Here is an 18,845-nt window from a genome sequence, read left to right as displayed (position 1 = left end):
GAAAAACGTCCTAAAACAGCTTCTCCATAAGCGCAGACATGGTACATTACAGGTGTGTCCTGAATAATTCTTTCATAAATGAACGAATCAGTGACCAAATATCACACCTGCTCTTCTAGAGCAGTGGTTCTCAACCAGGGGTGATTCTGCCCCCTCAAGGACATTTGGCAATTTCTGGAGACTTTTTTATTGTCATGACTGTGGGGGGTGTTACTGGCATCTAATGGGTAGAGAGACCAGGGATGTTGCTAACATTCTCCAGCGCACAGGACAGCCCCCCACAGCAAAGGATTATCCAGATCAAATGTTAATATCGTCGAGGTTGAGAACCCTGTCCCTAGGGTATCAGGCCAGTTGCTGCAGCAGAAGAGGTAACTCAAGCCTGGGGATCTGGTTGCAAAATGCTCCCTCTCCTCTCAACTCAGGAGGCCCCGAAATGAAGAGCATGAATCCGGAGTTAGATCAACCGAGATTTTAGTCCTCCATTTGCCTTAACTGGCAGGTAAATTAAGTTTCTTTCCCCATCTGTAAAACGGGAATAACACAGTGCTTATCATCACAAAGCCTGGCCATGGCACTTGACTGCTTGATAAATACTGTTATTATGAGCTTTTCTTTTAGAATAGGGATTGCTTTCTACCAGCTAAAAAAACCAGCTGCTGTTGACTCGACTCCAACTCACAGTGACCCCATACATGTCAGAGTAAACCGTGCTCCATAGAGTTTTCAACAGCTGATGTTTTGGAAGTAGACTGCCAGGCCTTTGGACTTGAACCTCTAATCTTTCAGTTAGCAGCCAAGTGCATTAACCATTTGCACCACCCAGGGACCCCTTCTACCACATATTAGAGGTTTTTTTTATGTCTCAGCCTTTCTCCCCCATTAAGTGGAAACTCCTCGAAGGCCCATCCACACAAATCCTCCGAGTATCCCTCACCTCCAGTGTGTTCAGCACAGCAGCTGCATGTAGTAGATTCTCAGGAAATTTGAGAATCTGTGAAATGGTCACACTTCCCCGGGCTTCTGTCTAGAGAGAGGTGGTCTCAGAGTGCAGTGAGAGGCCTGCAAACGGGACCACGCTGAGGGGCTGGCAAGTACGGCTCTGATCTCAGCTTGGAAGAGGAGTCCTTTTGTCTCATGGCCTCCTCCTGTGCCCGTCCCTAGCCCCTCCCCACCCACAGAAGACACACAACTGTGTTGAAACTCACCCAGACCCAGGGCACCCCACGGCCATCTCTTGGGGGCAGGGAGGGAGAAGGGACACTGATTAACTCAGAAAAGGGCATAGCTTAGCAGGGGAGACATAGCAGGCCACAGTCCCAGGGGTCAGGCAAACAAAGCTCAAACTCAGTGAGGGCTGCCCAGCTCGGAAAGGGAGGCCAAGAGTCACAGGCATGCAGGGGTCAGTGGTAGCCCCGCCAGACTGTGAGCCCTTCTGGGACTGGGACTGTGTCTTACCTACCTTCCCCCACCTAGTTCAGAACAGAAGGGGCTCTGAAAACAATTGTCACTGAGTGGGCAAGGATCCAGAAACCCAACTCCAGTGTCAGGGTTTGCAAATTTGGGTCTGAAGGGCAGCTCCACCCCAAACTGCCCCTCAGTCTCTTGACCTGTAATTTGTAATAGGAGTCCCTGGGTGGTGTGAACAGTTAACCCACTCGGCTGCTAAGTGAAAGGTTGGAGGTTCAAGTCTACACAGAGGTGCCTGGTGATCTACCTCTGAAAAATCAGCCATTGAAAATCTATGGAGTAGTTCTACTCTGACACATATGGGGTCTCCATGAGTCGGAATGAACTTGACAGCAACTGGTTGGTTTAATTTGGGATAATACTATCTACCTTACAGGAGTGAGAAGTTTAAATAAAAGTGATACTGACGATCATGATAATAACACTTTCTATGGGCCTGGCAGTTTTATGCATTTTACAAATTAACTCATTTAATTCTCACAATAAGATATATGCCAAATGCCCAGCACAGTGTTTGGTACTTTATACCCACTGTCAGTCCAGTAGATTCCAACTCATAGAGACTCTATAGGACAGAGTAGAACTGCCCCACAGGGTTTGTAATCTTTACGGAAGCAGACTCCTACATCTTCTGAGGAGCGGCTGGTGGGGCTGGTGGGTTGTAACTCGAGACCTTTTGGTTAGCAGCCGAGTGCTTAACCATTGAGCCACCTGGGCTCCTCGGTACATTGTACCCAAACCCACTGCCGTCGAGTCAATTTCGACTCATAGCGACCCTATAGGACAAAGCAGAACTGCTCCATAGGGTTTCCAAGGAGCACCTCGTGGATTCGAACTGCTGATCTTCTGGTTAGTAGCCGTAGCACTTAACCACTACACCACCAGGGTTTCTGGTACATTATAAGCACCCCACATATATTACTATTCCACCTACTAGAAAGGAGTCTCTCTTGTCCCTGTTTCGAATCCAGCACTTAACTTGAAAAAACGGGAATTGGAAGAGAGGCAGAAGAAACGCCAGTGGAAGGAGAAAAGGGAAGATTCAGTGAATCCCAGGGGTGGGTCATCAATGTGAGTCAAGGGTGTAGAGGTGAGAACCGTGACATGCTAAAGACAGAGGTGTCCCTCGGCGGAAGCCAGCGCACTCAGGGGTGGGAAAATTTCGAAAATCTAGTATTAATACGAAGATGAGTGAATCGAAGGCTACTTTCCGAGAGTGGGACCTGGGAGAGCCCCGAGGAACCCCACCGAGCCGCGGGATTCGGGAAGGGAGCACCTATCGCTGAAGGTTAGTAACCACCTGAGGGAGACTGGGGGCGAACCTGAGGGATCCCCGTGGGAGGAAGGCCCGGGTGGATGGCGGGGGCACTGCAGGCAGAGACCCCGGGAGTAGGGGGGCGCTTGGGGAGTCCCGCGGGGACTGGAGCCCGGCTCGGGGGACGCCCAGAGACTCTGCGACCCCGGGCCTGGAGGTGAGGTGCTCGGGGCCTCCTCAGCCCGGTGCTCACTCACCTGGCCTCCCTCCAGGGGCGGGCCAACAGGGCGCGGCGAAGCGCGGGCGGCGGCAGCAGCATCTCGGGCTAGCAGCGCGGCTCTTAGTGGGAGCTTAAGACCAGGCAGAGCAAGACAGCAAGATCCCGCCCCGCTGGGACCGCACTACCCAGGAGAGAAAGGGGATCAGAGCACCCCCACTGTTCTACGAGCTAGGGACCAGCCGAAACCCCTTTCTATATACCTATACCTCCTGTTAATAAAACTTTTCTATGTGGCCATTAAGGAGACCACTGTGCAATGCAGGACAAGGGAAGCCCTGGAATATACGTTTTAGCCCCTCCACTGTTGATGGTATGACCCAATCGTCCTCGGGATGGAGGGGGAGAGGGCGTGAGGCCCTTTGGCCAATCAGAGTGACACATGAAAGCCCCTGAGCCAATCAGAGGGACGGTGAGGTTGCAGCCTTCTTAGGCGGGGGAGAGAGGGGCGCTAAAAAAGCCAATAGGAGAGCAGAAATGGGGCACGTGCTGAGGCTAGGCGGAAAGACCTGCTGCAGCGGGTCCCAGGTCAGCCCGTTAAGTGCTGTAGGCGTCTGGCAGCTGGGACTGCGCTTGGCTGTTGGGAGGCTCTAAATTTGTGCGGCTACCGGACTCCTCCGCCCCGCAGGGTCACACCCAGCCAGCTCATTGGCCCGGACCCAGCCGCCCTCCACCTCCCGGCCTGTCACAGGGCCACCCAGTCTCTTATGGCCTGGAGCTTTTCAAGCTCGGCCTGGTTTCTTGCAGATTATCATCAGAGCCGTTCTAGGCTTAGCTTTTCCTTCAATTCCTCTGCCGCGGAACCACTGCTCTGATCCCCCCCCCCAACCCCGCCTAAATCAAAATACCTTTTTCTCTTTGGGGAGTTGTTTGCTTGGTGAATGCTTGAACGTTATTTAAGACTCGGATTCTAAAGTCTTTCCTGATGACCGTGTCTTCGGGACCCATTCTGTTCCTAAAGTAGTTATAGACTTTCTCACACTGTTACATCTGTTTATATTTCCTCAAGCTGCGTGAACCGAGTTCCTGCTTGGGAGACAGAGTTCTGATGCTGATTCTGGTTTTTCCATATGACCACATGACTTTGGGCAAGTGACATAACCTCCCTGGGCCTCAGTCTCCTCATCTATAAAATGGGGTTAATAATTATTATTAGTTACCATGGAGGTGGCTGTGACTCATGGCGACCTTACGTATAACAGAATAAACTGTTGCAGGTCCTGGGCCATCTTCATGATTGTTGGTATGCCTGAATCCATTGTTGTGGCTATTTTGTCAATCCCTCTCACCGAGGGTTTCCCTCGTTTTTGCTGGCCCACCTCAAAATGCCTATCATCTCATGCCACTGCTTTTCCTCCTGAAGAGCACACCATTTAAGAGACTTTGGGGAATCGGAACGCGCGCAGAGTGAGAAGTAAGAAAGAGAAACTACATGAGTGCATATCTTAAAGATGGCAAAAAAGGAAATTGGAATTGGCAGCGGCTGTTTCTCTTCATCCTTGGAGAAGACCCTAGTCAGGTAGGCCCAGTTCAGATGGGGCAATGTCTTCTTGAATTTGGCCATTAACAAGAAAAAAAACTAGAGCGTTGGACAATATCAAACCCAGAGCCTCTCCTGGGTACTGTGTGGAGGTTTAAGATGTGAGGGCTTTGTGGTTAACAGGACCTCAGTACCAAACCAGACTATGCCAGTTATTCAGCCTGTGACCTCCCTGGCCCTGTCTTCTGTAAAATGTATATGATAATCCCTGCTTTGTCTCCTTTCGAAGAATTCATTGTGAGATGCAAGTGTAACAGGTGATGTGAGATTTCCTTTTTCTAACTAATTGGCTAATTAGTTTGTTTCAGTCCTCCTGCCTCTCCCATCCCAAAATTTTCATCCTCAATTAAAAAAAAGAAGCACTATCAATTCTAAGACATTTCTCTTTATTTAAAAGAAGCCAATATACAGGATATAAAGGGCATGATATTTACAACAGTACAGTAAACAGGTTGGTGTTCAGTAGGATCAGTAGTCTTTCAGTGAGTATAAACCCTCCCCCTTCCCCTTGATGCTAGACCCAGCTGGAGACAAACAGCAAAGGTGGGGTGGGATGGGATCACAGGATATAAAGTCTCCCTGGGTGGGGTTAAAAATCAGGTAGATGCTCAAATGTCCACACAAGGGTCTTGGGGGGGGGTACCTTTATCTCATTTCTTTGAGGGGCTGAAAAGGGGAATTCGAGGGATTTGCCCAATACTAGCACACAGCCCACTCTGAGCCTGGAATACTCCACCATGGAAAATTCCCTTGGAGAGAGAATATGGCTTTACTCTTGCCCACTCAGCTGCCTCCAGACTCTCCACTCTAGGACCAGAGCTCACTGTCTCAAGGTGGATGACTCAGGTCAGAGAGACCCCCCAGCACCTCATCCCGCAGCCTGGAGGAACACAACCAGGACTGCAGGTGAGTTCCTGGCCTGCAGTAGGCACAGCCAGGGCTGGACTCTGAGCATCTCCTGGCATTTCCACTCCTGCTCCAGCTGCCTGACAACCTGAAACCCACTGAGACCCAGGCACGGAGGATGCTGTGTGCTCCCTGAACCCACAGCCCTAAGGCCACACTCTGCTGCTTCTCGATCATCTCCCAAACACAACTGGCTTGGAAGTAGATCTTGGCAGACCAGAGTTAGAGTAACTAATCAGAGCTTACCCTCTGAAGGAGAGCTTGCTCCCAACCTCAGTACCCCTTACCCCCTCCACCCACCTCAATTTCTAATTCCCCACTGCCCACCCACCCCCACAAGCACCCCCCCAAGACTTCCAAGGACCAAGGAGCTGGGGGAGGGTCAGGGAAGAGGACAATGGGGTGAGATGGGTCCTACGCTCCACAGAAGTCGCTCATCACTGTGGATGACTAGGAGGTGAGGACAGGAAGAAGACAGGTTGAAGGGTACTGATTATATTAAATCCAGCAGCAACATGCACAACATCTTGTCCACGGAAAAACGTTGGGCTACCACAATTGCCTACCCTAGATTAAAAAATCTTCCCTTTCATAAAAATAGATGAGAGTCTCTTGCTTTATAAATAGATTACATTTAGCTTAAGTTACACCTTACATAATCCCCTACCCCACTCCCTCTACCCTCATCCCAAGACAAAGTGGTTTGGTTCCCATAGATCTGAGCTACACCCACAGAGCTAAGTCTGTGATGAACACACGAGTACACAAATTCTGCCTGGTTCTTCAGCAACCTCAAGATATGTTTGCTACAAGAAAACAACATGTGTTTGTTTGCTGATAACTTTTTTCCCTGTTTCAAGTCTCATGGGAGTGTGAGTGTTTATGTGTGTGTGTGTGTTCCACAACCAGGGAGCCAAAAGGAAGCTACTCTCCCTGCCCCTTCCCAATCCTCTCTTTTTATAAACCCCCCAAAAATAGGAGAGTGAGAGAGGGCAGCAAGGGAGAGCCCATCTGAGAACAATTCTAAAATACCAATGTCAATATGACACTGGGCTTAGAAATAGAAAACCAAAATTAAGTATATACAGCTTTACAAAGGACAGACCAGGTTGTGCCAACCCGGCCTGGTGCTGCCCCAGCGAGCGTTGGGGTCTTTCTTGGCAAGCTGTGGGCTCATGGCAAGGGGACAAATAGGGCCCACTGGCAACTAACTCAAAAAAGAACTCGGTGGGGAGGGGGGCAGCCAGGCCAAGACCCAGGAACCAGCCCCGGAGGCAGGTTGACCACACCATTGCTGTCTTTCCCCCCATTCACCTGCCCCCAACCCCTGCTCCCAAGTGGAGAGCAGCTATTGGAAACCAGCAGGAAGGAGCTCTCGGACCAGCATCTCTCTGGCTCCTGCCATCTCCATACTCTCTAGACAAATTCACAGCACCCTCATCTCCAAAGACAAATGACCTATGTATACAAGGGGGAAAGCAAAAATAATACACCAGACACCAGTCGCCATGGTAACCTTTGTTACCCTCAAATACTTACACTGTTGCTTTACTGTCTTAACTCTAAAGATATGTCTGTCACCCTCCCACTACCTTGAGGAACAACCCAGGGCTGGCTTCCGTGCTGCCTACCTCACCCCCAAACCATGCCATTCAATACGCCCCTCAGCCCTGGACAGAGGAGACCCACCGAGGGTGGCCATTGTCCTGTCCTCGGGGAAACGGAAAATCTTTTCAGCAGCTGAGGTCCAAGCCCAACTGGCTCTGATAACCTTTGGTTACAATTAAAATAAAACAACAATAATAACAACAACAATAATAATAATAATAAGGTATGTTTGAACCCTGTAACCTTTAGAAGGAGGGTCTGTGAGGAGGAGAGGAAGGGCTGTCTCTCCTACAAAACCACCATCCCTCCAAGTACCTATCAAAGGACTGTTTGGCTAATAAGAGATGCTGGGAATGGAAGCCTCTTGGCCAGACTGCCACAGGGAACCAGTAGGGTATTCCCCCAACAAAACACAAAAGAAAAGAAAAAACTCATGATAAAGGCCACCAAGGTCTGATAAATTACACAAAGTCACTAACATACTCTCACTCTCTCTTTCCATATATATATATATATATATATATATAATATGAATATTATGTACAATGGCAAAGACTGCAAACAGAGGGGCGAAATGGAAGAGAGAGAAGGCCCTTTAAGGTTGCTGGTGCCCTGGGGAGGAAAGACAGGGGCCACAATCCCACCCAAAGCCCGAGCCCCCTCCTCTGCCTCCAGACACAGGAAGTAGGAATTAAGTTCTGGTCTTTAGACACATTTTACTTCTTTGACCTCCAGGGGGCGCTCCTGGGCCAACAAAAGCAAAAATTAGCCACCCCACCACTGTCAAAAAAAAAAAAAACAAACCATTGCCAGTCGATTCCGACTCATAGTGACCCTATAGGGCAGAGTAGAACTGCCCTGTACAGTTTCCAAGGAGTGGCTGGTGGATTTGAACTGCCAACCTTTTGGTTAGCAGCCATATCACTTAACCACTGTGCCACCAGGGCTCCCACACCACTGTAGTGGGTACAAAAAGAAAAAAAAAAAAGGGCCTGCTAGGCTGTCTCCAAGTTAAGATGTGGTGGTGGTCTCAACACAGTGCCCTGCAACTCAGGGCCGCTCAAGTCTTGGGTAGCTACTGACTCAGATGAACTTCCCAACTGGTCAGTCAGTCAGTGAATTACGAACAGAGGCTTGCATATGTCCATGAGCGGAACAGAGGATAGTCCTCACTCAAGCTTCTAATCCCACCACCTCCAATCTGCCAGCAGCCCTCACTGCCTCCCTCCCTTCCCCCTTCCAATGCCTCTTTCCTGCCAGTGGTCAAACAGCGGGCAACTTAGGGACAGTGGAGAATCAAGACGGCAGCAGGCCAATACTAACCAGAGCTCCACTGTGAAAGGGGGTGGCCTGGCCCCCTTCAGACTTTCTCACAGAGAAATCACAGGTCTGTAATACCTTGGAGTTGGCTGGAGATGGGGGAAAGAGCATCAAGTCACTGGGGCAATAAAAGACCCTCCCAAACCAACAAGGTCCCAAAGCAAGCAAGCAGGTGGGCTGAGGGCCTTGCAGGAACCCAGGCCTAGCTACCAACCTGGACCAAACTCCCCTCCCAAGACAGTGCTCACCCTCAAAGGCTGCAAGAGAGGTGGCCCTAGCTTCTGCCTCCCTCCCAGCTCCAGGGGGAAACCATGGGTCCAGGAGAGGGCCTACCTTCCACAATGAAATAAGGCAAGCTGCTTTTTTTGTTTGTTTGTTTTGTTTTTTTTGCATAGTAGTTTAAACATAGTGAGGCTCTACCTCCCCCTACAGTGCCTCATCCCTTCACTTTGCCACTCGATCCAAAAAGAAAATAAAAATGTGTTTTTGCTCCCTCCTTCCATCTTTCTCTCTTTCAATGAGTGAGAAACATTTGGGAGGTCCCCACCCAGGCCTGGAAAGGTTGCAGAAGCAAACAGCTCCTTCCTGGGGGAGGCTGACTACCCCAAGCCCCAACTCAGTGCTGGCAGGTAGAAGAAGGGAGGGCAGAGTTCATGGCCAATCAGAGGAGCAGGTGGGAGGGTAGAAAACCACATTATACCATGCCCGGGGCCCCCGCCGTCACCTTAGAGTTTTGTATAAAAACACCTGCTAGGAATAATTCTTTGGAGCTCAAAGTGGCTCAGCTTAAGGGAAAAGGCACAGTTAACACTGCATCATCTGGACAGAAGTCTGCATTTGTGATGTGGAGAACAATAGAAATTGACAGCACCATTCCTTGGGTGGAAGGATGGAGAAGGGGCACTGGTTGGTGGTGGGGAGTGTGGAAGGAAGGAAGGAAGCAGCAGTCTCTCGGGGCCTCCAGAGAAGGGAGGACGTAGGAAGTCTGTGTGGTGAGGACGTGAGCCCTACCCCAGGAGCCTTCATGGCCCCATGGGGGCAGGGGGCAGGGCCCCATCTCCGACACCACCAGGCACTCAGGGCCTCAGACATCAGCTGACCATGGGCTCCACATCCGCCTCCCGCTCAAACTCATCCTGGATTTCATCTGTACTTCCTGAGTCGCTGCTGGCCACGGAGCTGGGGGATGGGGAATTTCTGGAAGGCAAAGAGAGAATGGGGATATTCAGAGGGCAGGTTGGGGACTCCTGAAGGATTCAAGGAGCCAGGAAGGCTGAGTGGCCACTCCCATAACATCTCACCTCAGAGGGGGACCCTACTCTGAGACCCTGCCCCACCTCTGCTTTGCTCAGAATCTTCTATGCTCTCGAGTTGAACATGGCTCTCAAGACTTCTTGGGGCCCCTGCACCAGCCTTGAATTGGTCTGGGTGCTTTAACTTCACTAGACTAAAAGCTCCCTGGGAGCAAGGACCATGAATTAAACTTCGTTCTTACTCTCCCATCATCTAACATAGGTCTGGGTACATAGTGTTGTTGTTTGCCATCAAGTCAATTCTGACTCATAGCGACCCTACAGGACGGAGTAGAACCACCCCACAGAGTTTCCTAGTCTGTAATCTTTACAGGAGCAGATCGCCAGTTCTTTCCTCCTGCCAAGTCAATGGTGGGTTTGAGTTGATGACCTTTCATTTAGCAGACAAGCACTTGAACATTGCACCACCCGGGTACTGAACTGCTGACCTTTCTGTTAGCAGCCAAGTGCTTAACTGTTGCGTCACCAGGACTCCCGGGTATATAGTAGGTGCTCAGTAAACCCCAATTAACTTCAATTCAAAGGGAGGCCATACAGGTGGGTTTGAATTCTGGCTCTGTGACTGATGAGCTATGGGGTCCTTGGACAAGTTACTTAGCCTGCTAAGCATCAGCTCTTCCATCTGAATAACAGATAATACAGTGGGTTCTGAGGCATTAAATGAGTTGAAGGTATGATGTGTTAAGCTAGGGCCTCGCACACACTGCTTCCCACAGAGCTGTCTCTCCCTCCTTCATAGTCTAAACCACAGCCTTGAACCACAAACACAGTAATAGAGTTACGGTTAAAAAAAAAGAAAAAAGAAAAAACTACAGTTAACATCTATTTTGTGCTTTGTGCAAGCATTTTACATGCATTCTCTCATTTTATTATGAGACTGTCTCCCAGTAAGGCTGCATGTTCTTGAAGGCAGGGGCTCTGTTTTTGTCTTTGTGTCCCCCAGAAAATAAAATATGCCTAGTGCTTGCCAGTCTCCTGAGGACAGACCCAGCCAGCCCTGGGTTGGAAGATGGGAAAGAAAGGGAAATTGCTTCCTACAGACAAACATTAGCCCAATCGGCAATGGTGGAGACAGTGCCCTGCCCACTTCCTCCACTCGCCAGGTCAGCAGAAAACAGGGTATAAGCACCATGATGGCAGGGGCTGTGACTGTTTTGTTCAGCACTGTATCCCCATGGCTTGCACATAATAGGCCTTCAACAAGTAATGCTGAATCAATAGGGGGAGTGGGTTTGTTGTGGTGGCTACTTGAGATTAGATATGAAAGGCCATCTAGCACATAGTAGGTGCTCTAACATTCATTGGATGGATGGATGATGGATAGATGGTTAAATGAATCAATCAATAGAAGGAAGGATGGGTAGAAAGATGATGGACGGATGGATAGATGGATGGATGGATGGATGGATGGATGGATGGATGGATGGATGGATGATTGGATGGATGGACAACAGACAGACGGAGGATGGGCTGGGTGGATGAAATGTGGCCAAGCTGAAAGTTGCAGCCCCACCGATTCCCCTCAAACACCCAACCACTGAGTCCCCAGGAAGGGCAGGGCCAGTACCTGTCTGCAGAGCCTTTGATGAGCCGGCGACAGGTCTCCATCTGCACATCCAGGCCCCGCTTCATGCTGCACATCTCCATGTACTCATGCAAGTGTCGGTTCATGTCGCTCTTGGCTGTGGCCAGCTCCAGCTAAGATGAAGCCACAGGGGATAAGGGTGAGGGCACGTCACCCTCAGAGCAGAACCCTTGGCATCCTCCTTCTTTGCTTCCTCAGTGGTAGCACCATCAAGGCCACCGTTGCTGTGCCCTTGGGACCCAGCCTCAAAGGCTTCAACCTCCCTCGGCCTCTGGACCCATCTCTCTGTTTTCTGCATACTGGTCCATATCCTCTGTAACTGCTTCTGGTCAAAGGGGAATGGTTGATTAGCAACCCCAGGGACACCTTCCCTGATAAGCCCTGCCCAGTTCTGATAATTCCACCAGCCTCTGTCCTTTAGGGTCACTATGAGTTGGAATCGACTCGACGGCAATGGGTTTGGTTTTCTTTTCCAGCAGCTCTGAACTCCTTTATATGGACTTAATCATAAAAGTCCTTAAGTCTCTTTCATGTTTCTCACCCTTCTCCTCTTTCTTCGGTATGACAATAGCAATGACTCTCATTGCTATTAGGGTTTCCTAGGCTATAATCTTTACAAGTGGTCAAGTGCACAGGCTCTGGGGCCAGACAGAATTGGGCTTGAATTCTGCTTCCTGGCTATCAGGCTGTGGGCGAGTCACTTGGTCTCTTTTAGGCTCATTTTCTCCTCTGTAAAATGGGGGTCACAGTACCTACACATGCGGTGGTGGTAAGGATACTAGGAAGAATGTACTTGTAAAGGGTTTCCTCAGTGCATAGCATCACTCAGTATCATTTACTATGGGGTCACCATCACAGCTGAATTTTTTTTTTAAAAAAAAACCCTCTGGGGCAGGCAGGGATTGCCACTCCCATTTTATAGATTAGGAAACTGAGGCCCTAAGAATGGCATGACTTGCCTAGAGCCAGGCAGGGAATCAGGCCTCCTGATTCCGGTCCTATGCTTTCCCCACTCTATCACCCCTGCCCACATAGGCACTTCATCACCAGGGGTCTCAACCATGTGGCCTTCAGTCGAGCCTCCCTCATAGGCTCTGCAGCCCGAGCCCTCACCTCGATCTGGCCTATTGTTTCCTGGTACTCCTTATCTCTCGTTTTGAAGAAGGATTCCGTCTCATGGATCAAGTTACCCAAATTCTCCTCCTGCTGGGGAAACAGAACAAAGGAGACGTGGTGGGTGGTGGGGGCCACAAGGAAAGAACAGGGATGAGGGATAATTGGAAGGAGGAGCTGGGTGAGGGCTCCAGGGGAATGGGCCCTCCAGGCCCCACCTCGGCCTCTGGGAAGCCAGACCTTGGGCTTACCTCCCCCTGCAGGTCGATGGTGGGATTGCAGTTGGTGAAATCCTCCCAGAGCAGCAGCGTGTCTTCATTCTCTTCCCATGTCAGGCTGTCACAGTCGTCGTCAAAATCAAAGGTCTCCCGCCTATGGGGGTGACACAGAGGACATGATTGAATAGACACCCAGGCTCCCAGGCTCCTATGATATGGGGGTGGGGTGGGGGATGAGGCAACTGCAAAAAAAGACTGAGTAGTGGCCAAAGGGGACATTCACCTTATCCACGGAGTTTAACTCTTTTAAAATGCAGAATGTATTTATGTACTATTCGTACAATTAAAATGTATATTTTAAAGATGCTAGATTTTAATTATGGAGACTGAAAACATTTTCCCCAAGTCTCATCTTGTTATTTTTTTTCAGTCATTTCACAGCTATCTCCTGAGTCCCTACTTTGACCAAAAGGATTTATGTAATCTTCTCAGTAGCCTGGAAAGGCTGATGTTTTGCGGACAAGGCAATTGCAGCTCAGAATAACTCAAGTGTCTTAAGTCACACAGCTAGCAAGTAGCAGAAGCTGGGGCTCAAAACCAGATCTGTTTCCTACAGCTTTTTGTCCCTTATCATAACATCACCAAGCACCTGGACTGGCTACTAAGCTTACATTAAAATGCAATTAGTTTCATCCTCACAACAATCCTATGAGGTAAACATAATTATTATTCCTGTTTTACAGATGAGGAAACTGAGGCTCCAAGGGTTAGGTGGCCTTCTTGACCAATACATGCTGGACACTGGACTTGAATTCAAAGCCTGTGTGATTTCAGGGCCTCCCTATTCATCAGAAGAAGCCTGGGTGGCACAATGGTCAAGTGCTTGGCTGCTAATTGAAAGGTCATCGACTCAAACCCACAATTGACACAGCAGGAGAAAAGACCTGGCGATCTGCTCCTGTAAAGACTGTTGTTGTTGTGTGCTGTCAAATCAATTCCAACTCACAGTGACCCTATATGACAGAGTGAAACTGCCTCATAGGGTTTCCAAAGCTATAATCTTTACAGGAGCAGATCACCAGGTCTTTTCTCTCACAGAGCCGCTGGTGGGTCCGAACCACTGACCTTTCACCTGTAAAGATGACAGCCTGGAGAACTTTAGGGGGCAGTTCTTCTCTGTCATACAGGGTCACTATGAGTCGGAATTGACCCGGCAGCACAAATAACAGCAACAACGATTCACTAGAACTGGAAGCAGCGTGACCAACCACACAGGTTTGCCTGGGACTGAAGGGTTTCTCAAGACACACTGATTACCCCAACTGGAAGGGACCTTAAAGATCACTTGGTCCAACACAGACAGGGAGGTTAAATCACTTGACCCAGTAAATGAGTGGCAGAGGAGGGCATGGATCTTGAGTCTCCAGATTCCCATCCCAGGGCTCTCCCTATTGCCTCCCTCAACTCCTTCCTGGATCCTCCAGGGCACTGCTCCCAAGGGTCAGACAATGGACCGGGCTGGGAACCAATAGGCAGAGCCCAAGAAGAACTTCTGGTAAAAAGCTGCCTGGCGCACTCCCTGGAGCCCAGCCACACTGGTTCCCTGCCAAAAAGCAGTTCCTGCTGGAGCCTGTAGGTGGCTCTGTGAGTCCAGGAACCAGAGCTGATGGCTGTGGGGCAAGGAGAGAGAGGCGATGCTGGCCCCCACTAGCCAGAGCCTGAGCCCCTGGGGTCCAATCATCACTGCATCACATACTCCTGACTTCACTTCCTTTCCAGTGTCTGGGGTCTGAAGGAAACCACAGCTGAGGGAAAAGACAGGAAGATGAACAAGAGGAAGGGCTTGGCAGAGGGTCCCCTCCCTTGATAAGACTGGAGGGCGGGGTTGAGGAGGGCCAGCTGCCCAAGGTGGCAGAGAAAGAAGCAAATTCCTCCTCTTCTCCTTGGTCTGAAGCCCAAGCAACCAACTTTGATCAAAATAAAACACAGATCTAACGTGTGCATTATTCAAAAACTTCCGAAGAACCGGCTGGGGGCAGTCTCCTGTTGGGTCTTAGCCTGTAGCAAGTGAAGATGTCAGGGGGAGAAGCTAGGGCCCCACCTAGGGTGGGGCCAGCAGGGCCGTGGCTAGAACTGCAGCAAGGAGAGTGTGCGTCTGATGGCGGAATTTTTTTTTAACTTAGGCAACTTTACAGCCAGATAAATCTAATTGTATACTGACTCAATTCAGACCTGCCAACACCCAGGCACTGGTTTCTGCAGCATCTGCTATCAGCTTGACTGTGGGCTGAATGCTCTTCCGTACCCTCAGGAGCATCTACCAGTGAAGCCGTGCCCCGAAGCCCCCTGCACTCAGCTCTCTCGGGATGTGCCCCTTTGCCGGTCAGCTTAGGGATTCCCTGGTGACTTTATAAAAACGCAGAGCAAGGATTTCTTCAGAGAAGCCCAGTAATTCCACCAAACTAATCCAGCCTCGGGTCTCTGGGGCCACACAAGCCTATCTTAGGCTCAGGGATGCCTAGGGAAAATCTAGACCCAACCAATGATCCTTTTCAAAAGCCCCTCTTTGATAATTAGCAAAAGATGAGAATATGAGATTTGGGGATGATATTGAAAGATGAAGTAAGAGTCTGGGGGTCTCTATATCACCTTCAAATAGCAAACCACCTAAATACAGCTTCCTATCTCAGTTTTGTCTCAGTGGGATGGTGAGTACAAGGAAGTCTCAGGCAAAGGAACTCTCATCCTTGCCCAGGTTCCTATTCCTGCCCATGCCTGCTGGTCTCCCAATGAGTCAGCCGGTCTCAGCTGGCAAAGGGACCAGTGTGCAGAGGAGGCAGAAGAGGGACATCTCTTCCAAGCATGAAGACACTGGTGTAGAGAACAGAGCACTGGACCAAGACTCGGGGGGCACAGCTCTGTCACAAATGCCTATGCCCCCTTGAGCATGTCACAGCCCCTCTCTGAGCCTTAGTACAAGGAAGCAGTTGGACCAAGAGATCTTTGGACCCTGTAATGCTACAGCTTTGCAGGAGAGGCGTGTGCCTGGCTTTTGAAACGAATACGATGTCAGAACACCTGCTAACGGGGTGTGCCCCTCTGAAGGGTTCTGGGAGGGGTTATCAGGGCTCATTAGAGCCAAGGGCTCAAACCTAGCCCTGCTGTTGGAAACCAGGACTGCAGGGAAGGGACCAGGCCAGAAAGCTCGCTCAGCCCTGAGACGCTGATACAGGAGTGAGGGGTGAGGTGGAGGTGAAGGGTGGGAGGAATGGAGGCCTGGGGAAAAGCTGAGTTCTCGGGATCCAGGTACTGTGAGGGACTCAGAGACAGAGCAGGCAAGGGCGGGCTGGTGGACTCGGGGGAAAGGCGGACCCCACAGACCCAGACCCAGCCCTCCCATGGCCCTTAGGCAAGTCACCCAATGCCAGCAGCTGCACCTCTCCCCTCTCCCTCCCCACTTTAGGACAGAATATAGATCATAGTTAAAGATGGGTCATGATTCAGAGCATGGCACTGAATAAACCAGGGCCACACTGCCCTCCCTGCCCCAGGTATACTACGTCCAGTGATATTCTGGTAAACCAGCTTTTAGGGTCCGGGACGGGGAAGACCCTGATCAGACGCATTTGCTATTTTCCACCATGGCCAACATTAAGCTGTGAACATGATATCACTGAACGTGGAGTGGGAAGAGATGTGCACAACCCCTGACCATACCCAGCCCAGACTGACCCAGGCAGCATTACAAAGTGAGAGAGCCAGGCAGACAGGCCTGGGGCAGAATCCCAGCGTTGCTGTGTATTAGCTGAGTGGTCTTGGCCAAGGTGTTTCCCCACTCGGAGTCTCAGTTCTTGCATCTACAAAGTGGGGGGGATAACCCCTACCTCCTAGACTGGTGATCTGGAGTCAATGAACTCACGCCGGAAGCACCTTGCTTATGCAGGATGCTCAGTGAAAGCTGGGGCTCCTTCTTCAGCTGGTGTGGTGGCATCCAGCGTGTGGATCAGCTCAACTATCCCACCACAAGGAAACTAGTGGGAGGGGTCTAAGGCTTGATCAAGAATAGTCCACAAATGACCTTTGTCCTGGGGTGGTGCAAACAGTTAATGCGCTCGGCTGCTAACCTAAAGGTTGGAGGTTTGAGTCCACCCAGAGGCACCTCAGAACAAAGGCCTGGCAATCTACTTCCAAAAAATCAGCCACTGAAAACGCTATGGAGCACAGTTCTACCCTGACACACACAGGGTTGCCGTGAGTCGTGTGGTAACTCTGAACAACTTGACCCTTTCTGGATTCATGAAGTCACCAGACACAGAAACTTCTAAACATGACCAGGGAGGGGACAGCCCAGCCCCTTCTTCTCAAGGGAGAGAAGAGCTGAAGCAACTCCCTCCCCCCACCTCTGTTCTGTCCATCTGCTGCCTTGGAGGAAGCTCACCAAGGGAAAGGAAACAGACGGGGACAGGTAACATAAAGGGCCTTGGCAACCTAAAGAGCACCTGCTGTGCCCGGAGGCAGCCGCCGATAACCGGCTCCTGGCAACTGTGCTGTGGGGCCCGGTGAGGCCCGATTGACTCAACTTTTCAAGAGAGGCTGCAAATGTGAAAGTCTCCAAATTCTCAGTGTTGAAAATGAACCCACATTCTTTGAAAACACCATGCTGGTGAAACAAACACATCCGCGGCCTCCTTGCAACCCAGCCCACCAGCTGCCACGCCTGCCTTAGTGATCAGGATTGGGGGAATCGGAGAGGGGCCCCACAGTGCTGGGCGGGGGTACTCACAGCTGGTTGAACACGCGCTTCATCTCATCTGTAATGTTCATGGAGCCGACCTCGTCGTCCGAGAACCGGTTCACTTCTCCATCCTGCTCAGAGATGTCATCGTCCGAAGCCACCTTCCGCTCTTTCTTTTTGGGGACCACCTGAATTGGAAAGGAAGAGATCAAGGTAACTAGGAGGCTCTGCTGAGATGGGGGGTGGGAGCAGGCATGAGGAGGGGAGCCGGCATCCCACGGGCGGATGGAACGTGGCTGGGGCCAACCACTGGCAGGAAAGATGCGCAGGTCCTCTACGAAGCAGGCAGTGTTAGCACAAAGCGTAAAGTGGGGGGGCATGCAGGATGGAGGACATGGATGGCCTGGACCCTTCCCCTGCCCTGGGAGGCCTGCTGGCTGGGCTGGCCCCTCGTCAGAGAAGCAGTCCTACAATTTGGGGAGAAGAGCAGGCCAGACCAGACGGCAGAGCCACCTGGGACATCTCAGAGCCAGCCAGAGAGATGGAGAACCCCTCACAGAGGCCAAGATCACTCCATTCTTCCCAGAGCCTTCTTGCTCACATGCAAAAGCAACGGGAGGCAGCCCAAGAAACACCAAGCTTCGACTCCAAGCAGATAAGACACAGGCAAATGGCTGCTGAATTGGTCTCCTGCTTCCCTGCAGGGGGGCAGTGAAAAGGCAACGAGAGGAGAAAGGGCCCCAGAGAAGCCCACATCTTGCCCAACTATGTCCAAGGTCACACACTTAAAGCAACAACACACTGTATGGCCCTGAGCTCAAGCAAAAGCCAGACCACAACCCAAAACACAAGAAGCAGCCTTCCGAGAATGACATGTGCCCTTCCGTCCGCTGTACTGGGAGGACAGACCTTCTCTCAGGGACACACACACTTTCACATCAGGTTGGGGGGAATAGAGAGATTCCCAGTGGGAACAAAAATGGTTAAAGGCCAACAGCTCCTCTTCGGAATTCTGAGGTCACCTGGCAGGGCTCAGGCCAGCTCATCCAGTTCTCCCCACTGCCTGGCCAGGGCTCCCCAACTGGGGGGATGATGGCCAGTTGTGGCACACAGGGGAAGGGGCCTCAGGCAGAGCAGAGGCATAGTGTGGGGCAGAGGAACGAGCATTGGAGAGTCATGAGACCTGAGTTCTTGTCCTGCCTCTGCCACTTCCCTCCTGGAGTATACACGTCATGTCACTCCTCTGGGCCTCAGTCTCCGTGGCCACAGGATGAAGCAATCAGACTAGATCATGGAGTCAGAGGGTCTACACTATCCAGGGGTTCTACGTTCCCTGGTTCTACGTTCTCCAAGGGATGCCAAAGGGGGGTAAATGCTACCTCTTGGGGAAGGGAAGTGAGCGGAGCGTCGGGGAATAAAGGGCTGGCCAGGTAGGAGTCAAGGCCAGGGCTGCTCTGGAAGGGGCAGTGGTGGGCAGGTAGGCACTGGTGAGCAGGGTGGCCCTA

The 18,845-nt window shown here is 50.9% G+C and overlaps 2 protein-coding genes across 2 annotated transcripts in view; both read right to left on the bottom strand.

Moving 5' to 3' along the window:
• The window catches only part of ALDH4A1 (aldehyde dehydrogenase 4 family member A1), a 43,063-nt gene extending 39,629 nt beyond the window's left edge, over positions 1-3,434 (bottom strand). The window contains exon 1 of the mRNA XM_004377276.2: positions 2,983-3,434. Within this exon, the coding sequence (XP_004377333.1) occupies positions 2,983-3,044 (62 nt within the window). The 5' untranslated portion in view covers positions 3,045-3,434. The remainder of the gene's footprint in view (positions 1-2,982) is intronic.
• Positions 3,435-8,046: 4,612 nt separating this feature from the next.
• Positions 8,047-18,845, bottom strand: part of IFFO2 (intermediate filament family orphan 2) — a gene marked incomplete at its 5' end in the record, with an annotated part of 50,483 nt that continues 39,684 nt past the window's right edge. Inside the window, 5 exons of the mRNA XM_004377275.2 lie at positions 8,047-9,573; positions 11,257-11,387; positions 12,388-12,480; positions 12,639-12,759; positions 17,389-17,528. Of these exons, the coding sequence (XP_004377332.1) occupies positions 9,468-9,573; positions 11,257-11,387; positions 12,388-12,480; positions 12,639-12,759; positions 17,389-17,528 (591 nt within the window). The remainder of the gene's footprint in view (positions 9,574-11,256; positions 11,388-12,387; positions 12,481-12,638; positions 12,760-17,388; positions 17,529-18,845) is intronic.

This window comes from Trichechus manatus, unplaced genomic scaffold, assembly GCF_000243295.1.
Source record: "Trichechus manatus latirostris isolate Lorelei unplaced genomic scaffold, TriManLat1.0 scaffold00048, whole genome shotgun sequence".
Taxonomy (NCBI): domain Eukaryota; kingdom Metazoa; phylum Chordata; class Mammalia; order Sirenia; family Trichechidae; genus Trichechus; species Trichechus manatus.
This window is presented reverse-complemented; position numbering and strand designations above follow the sequence as displayed.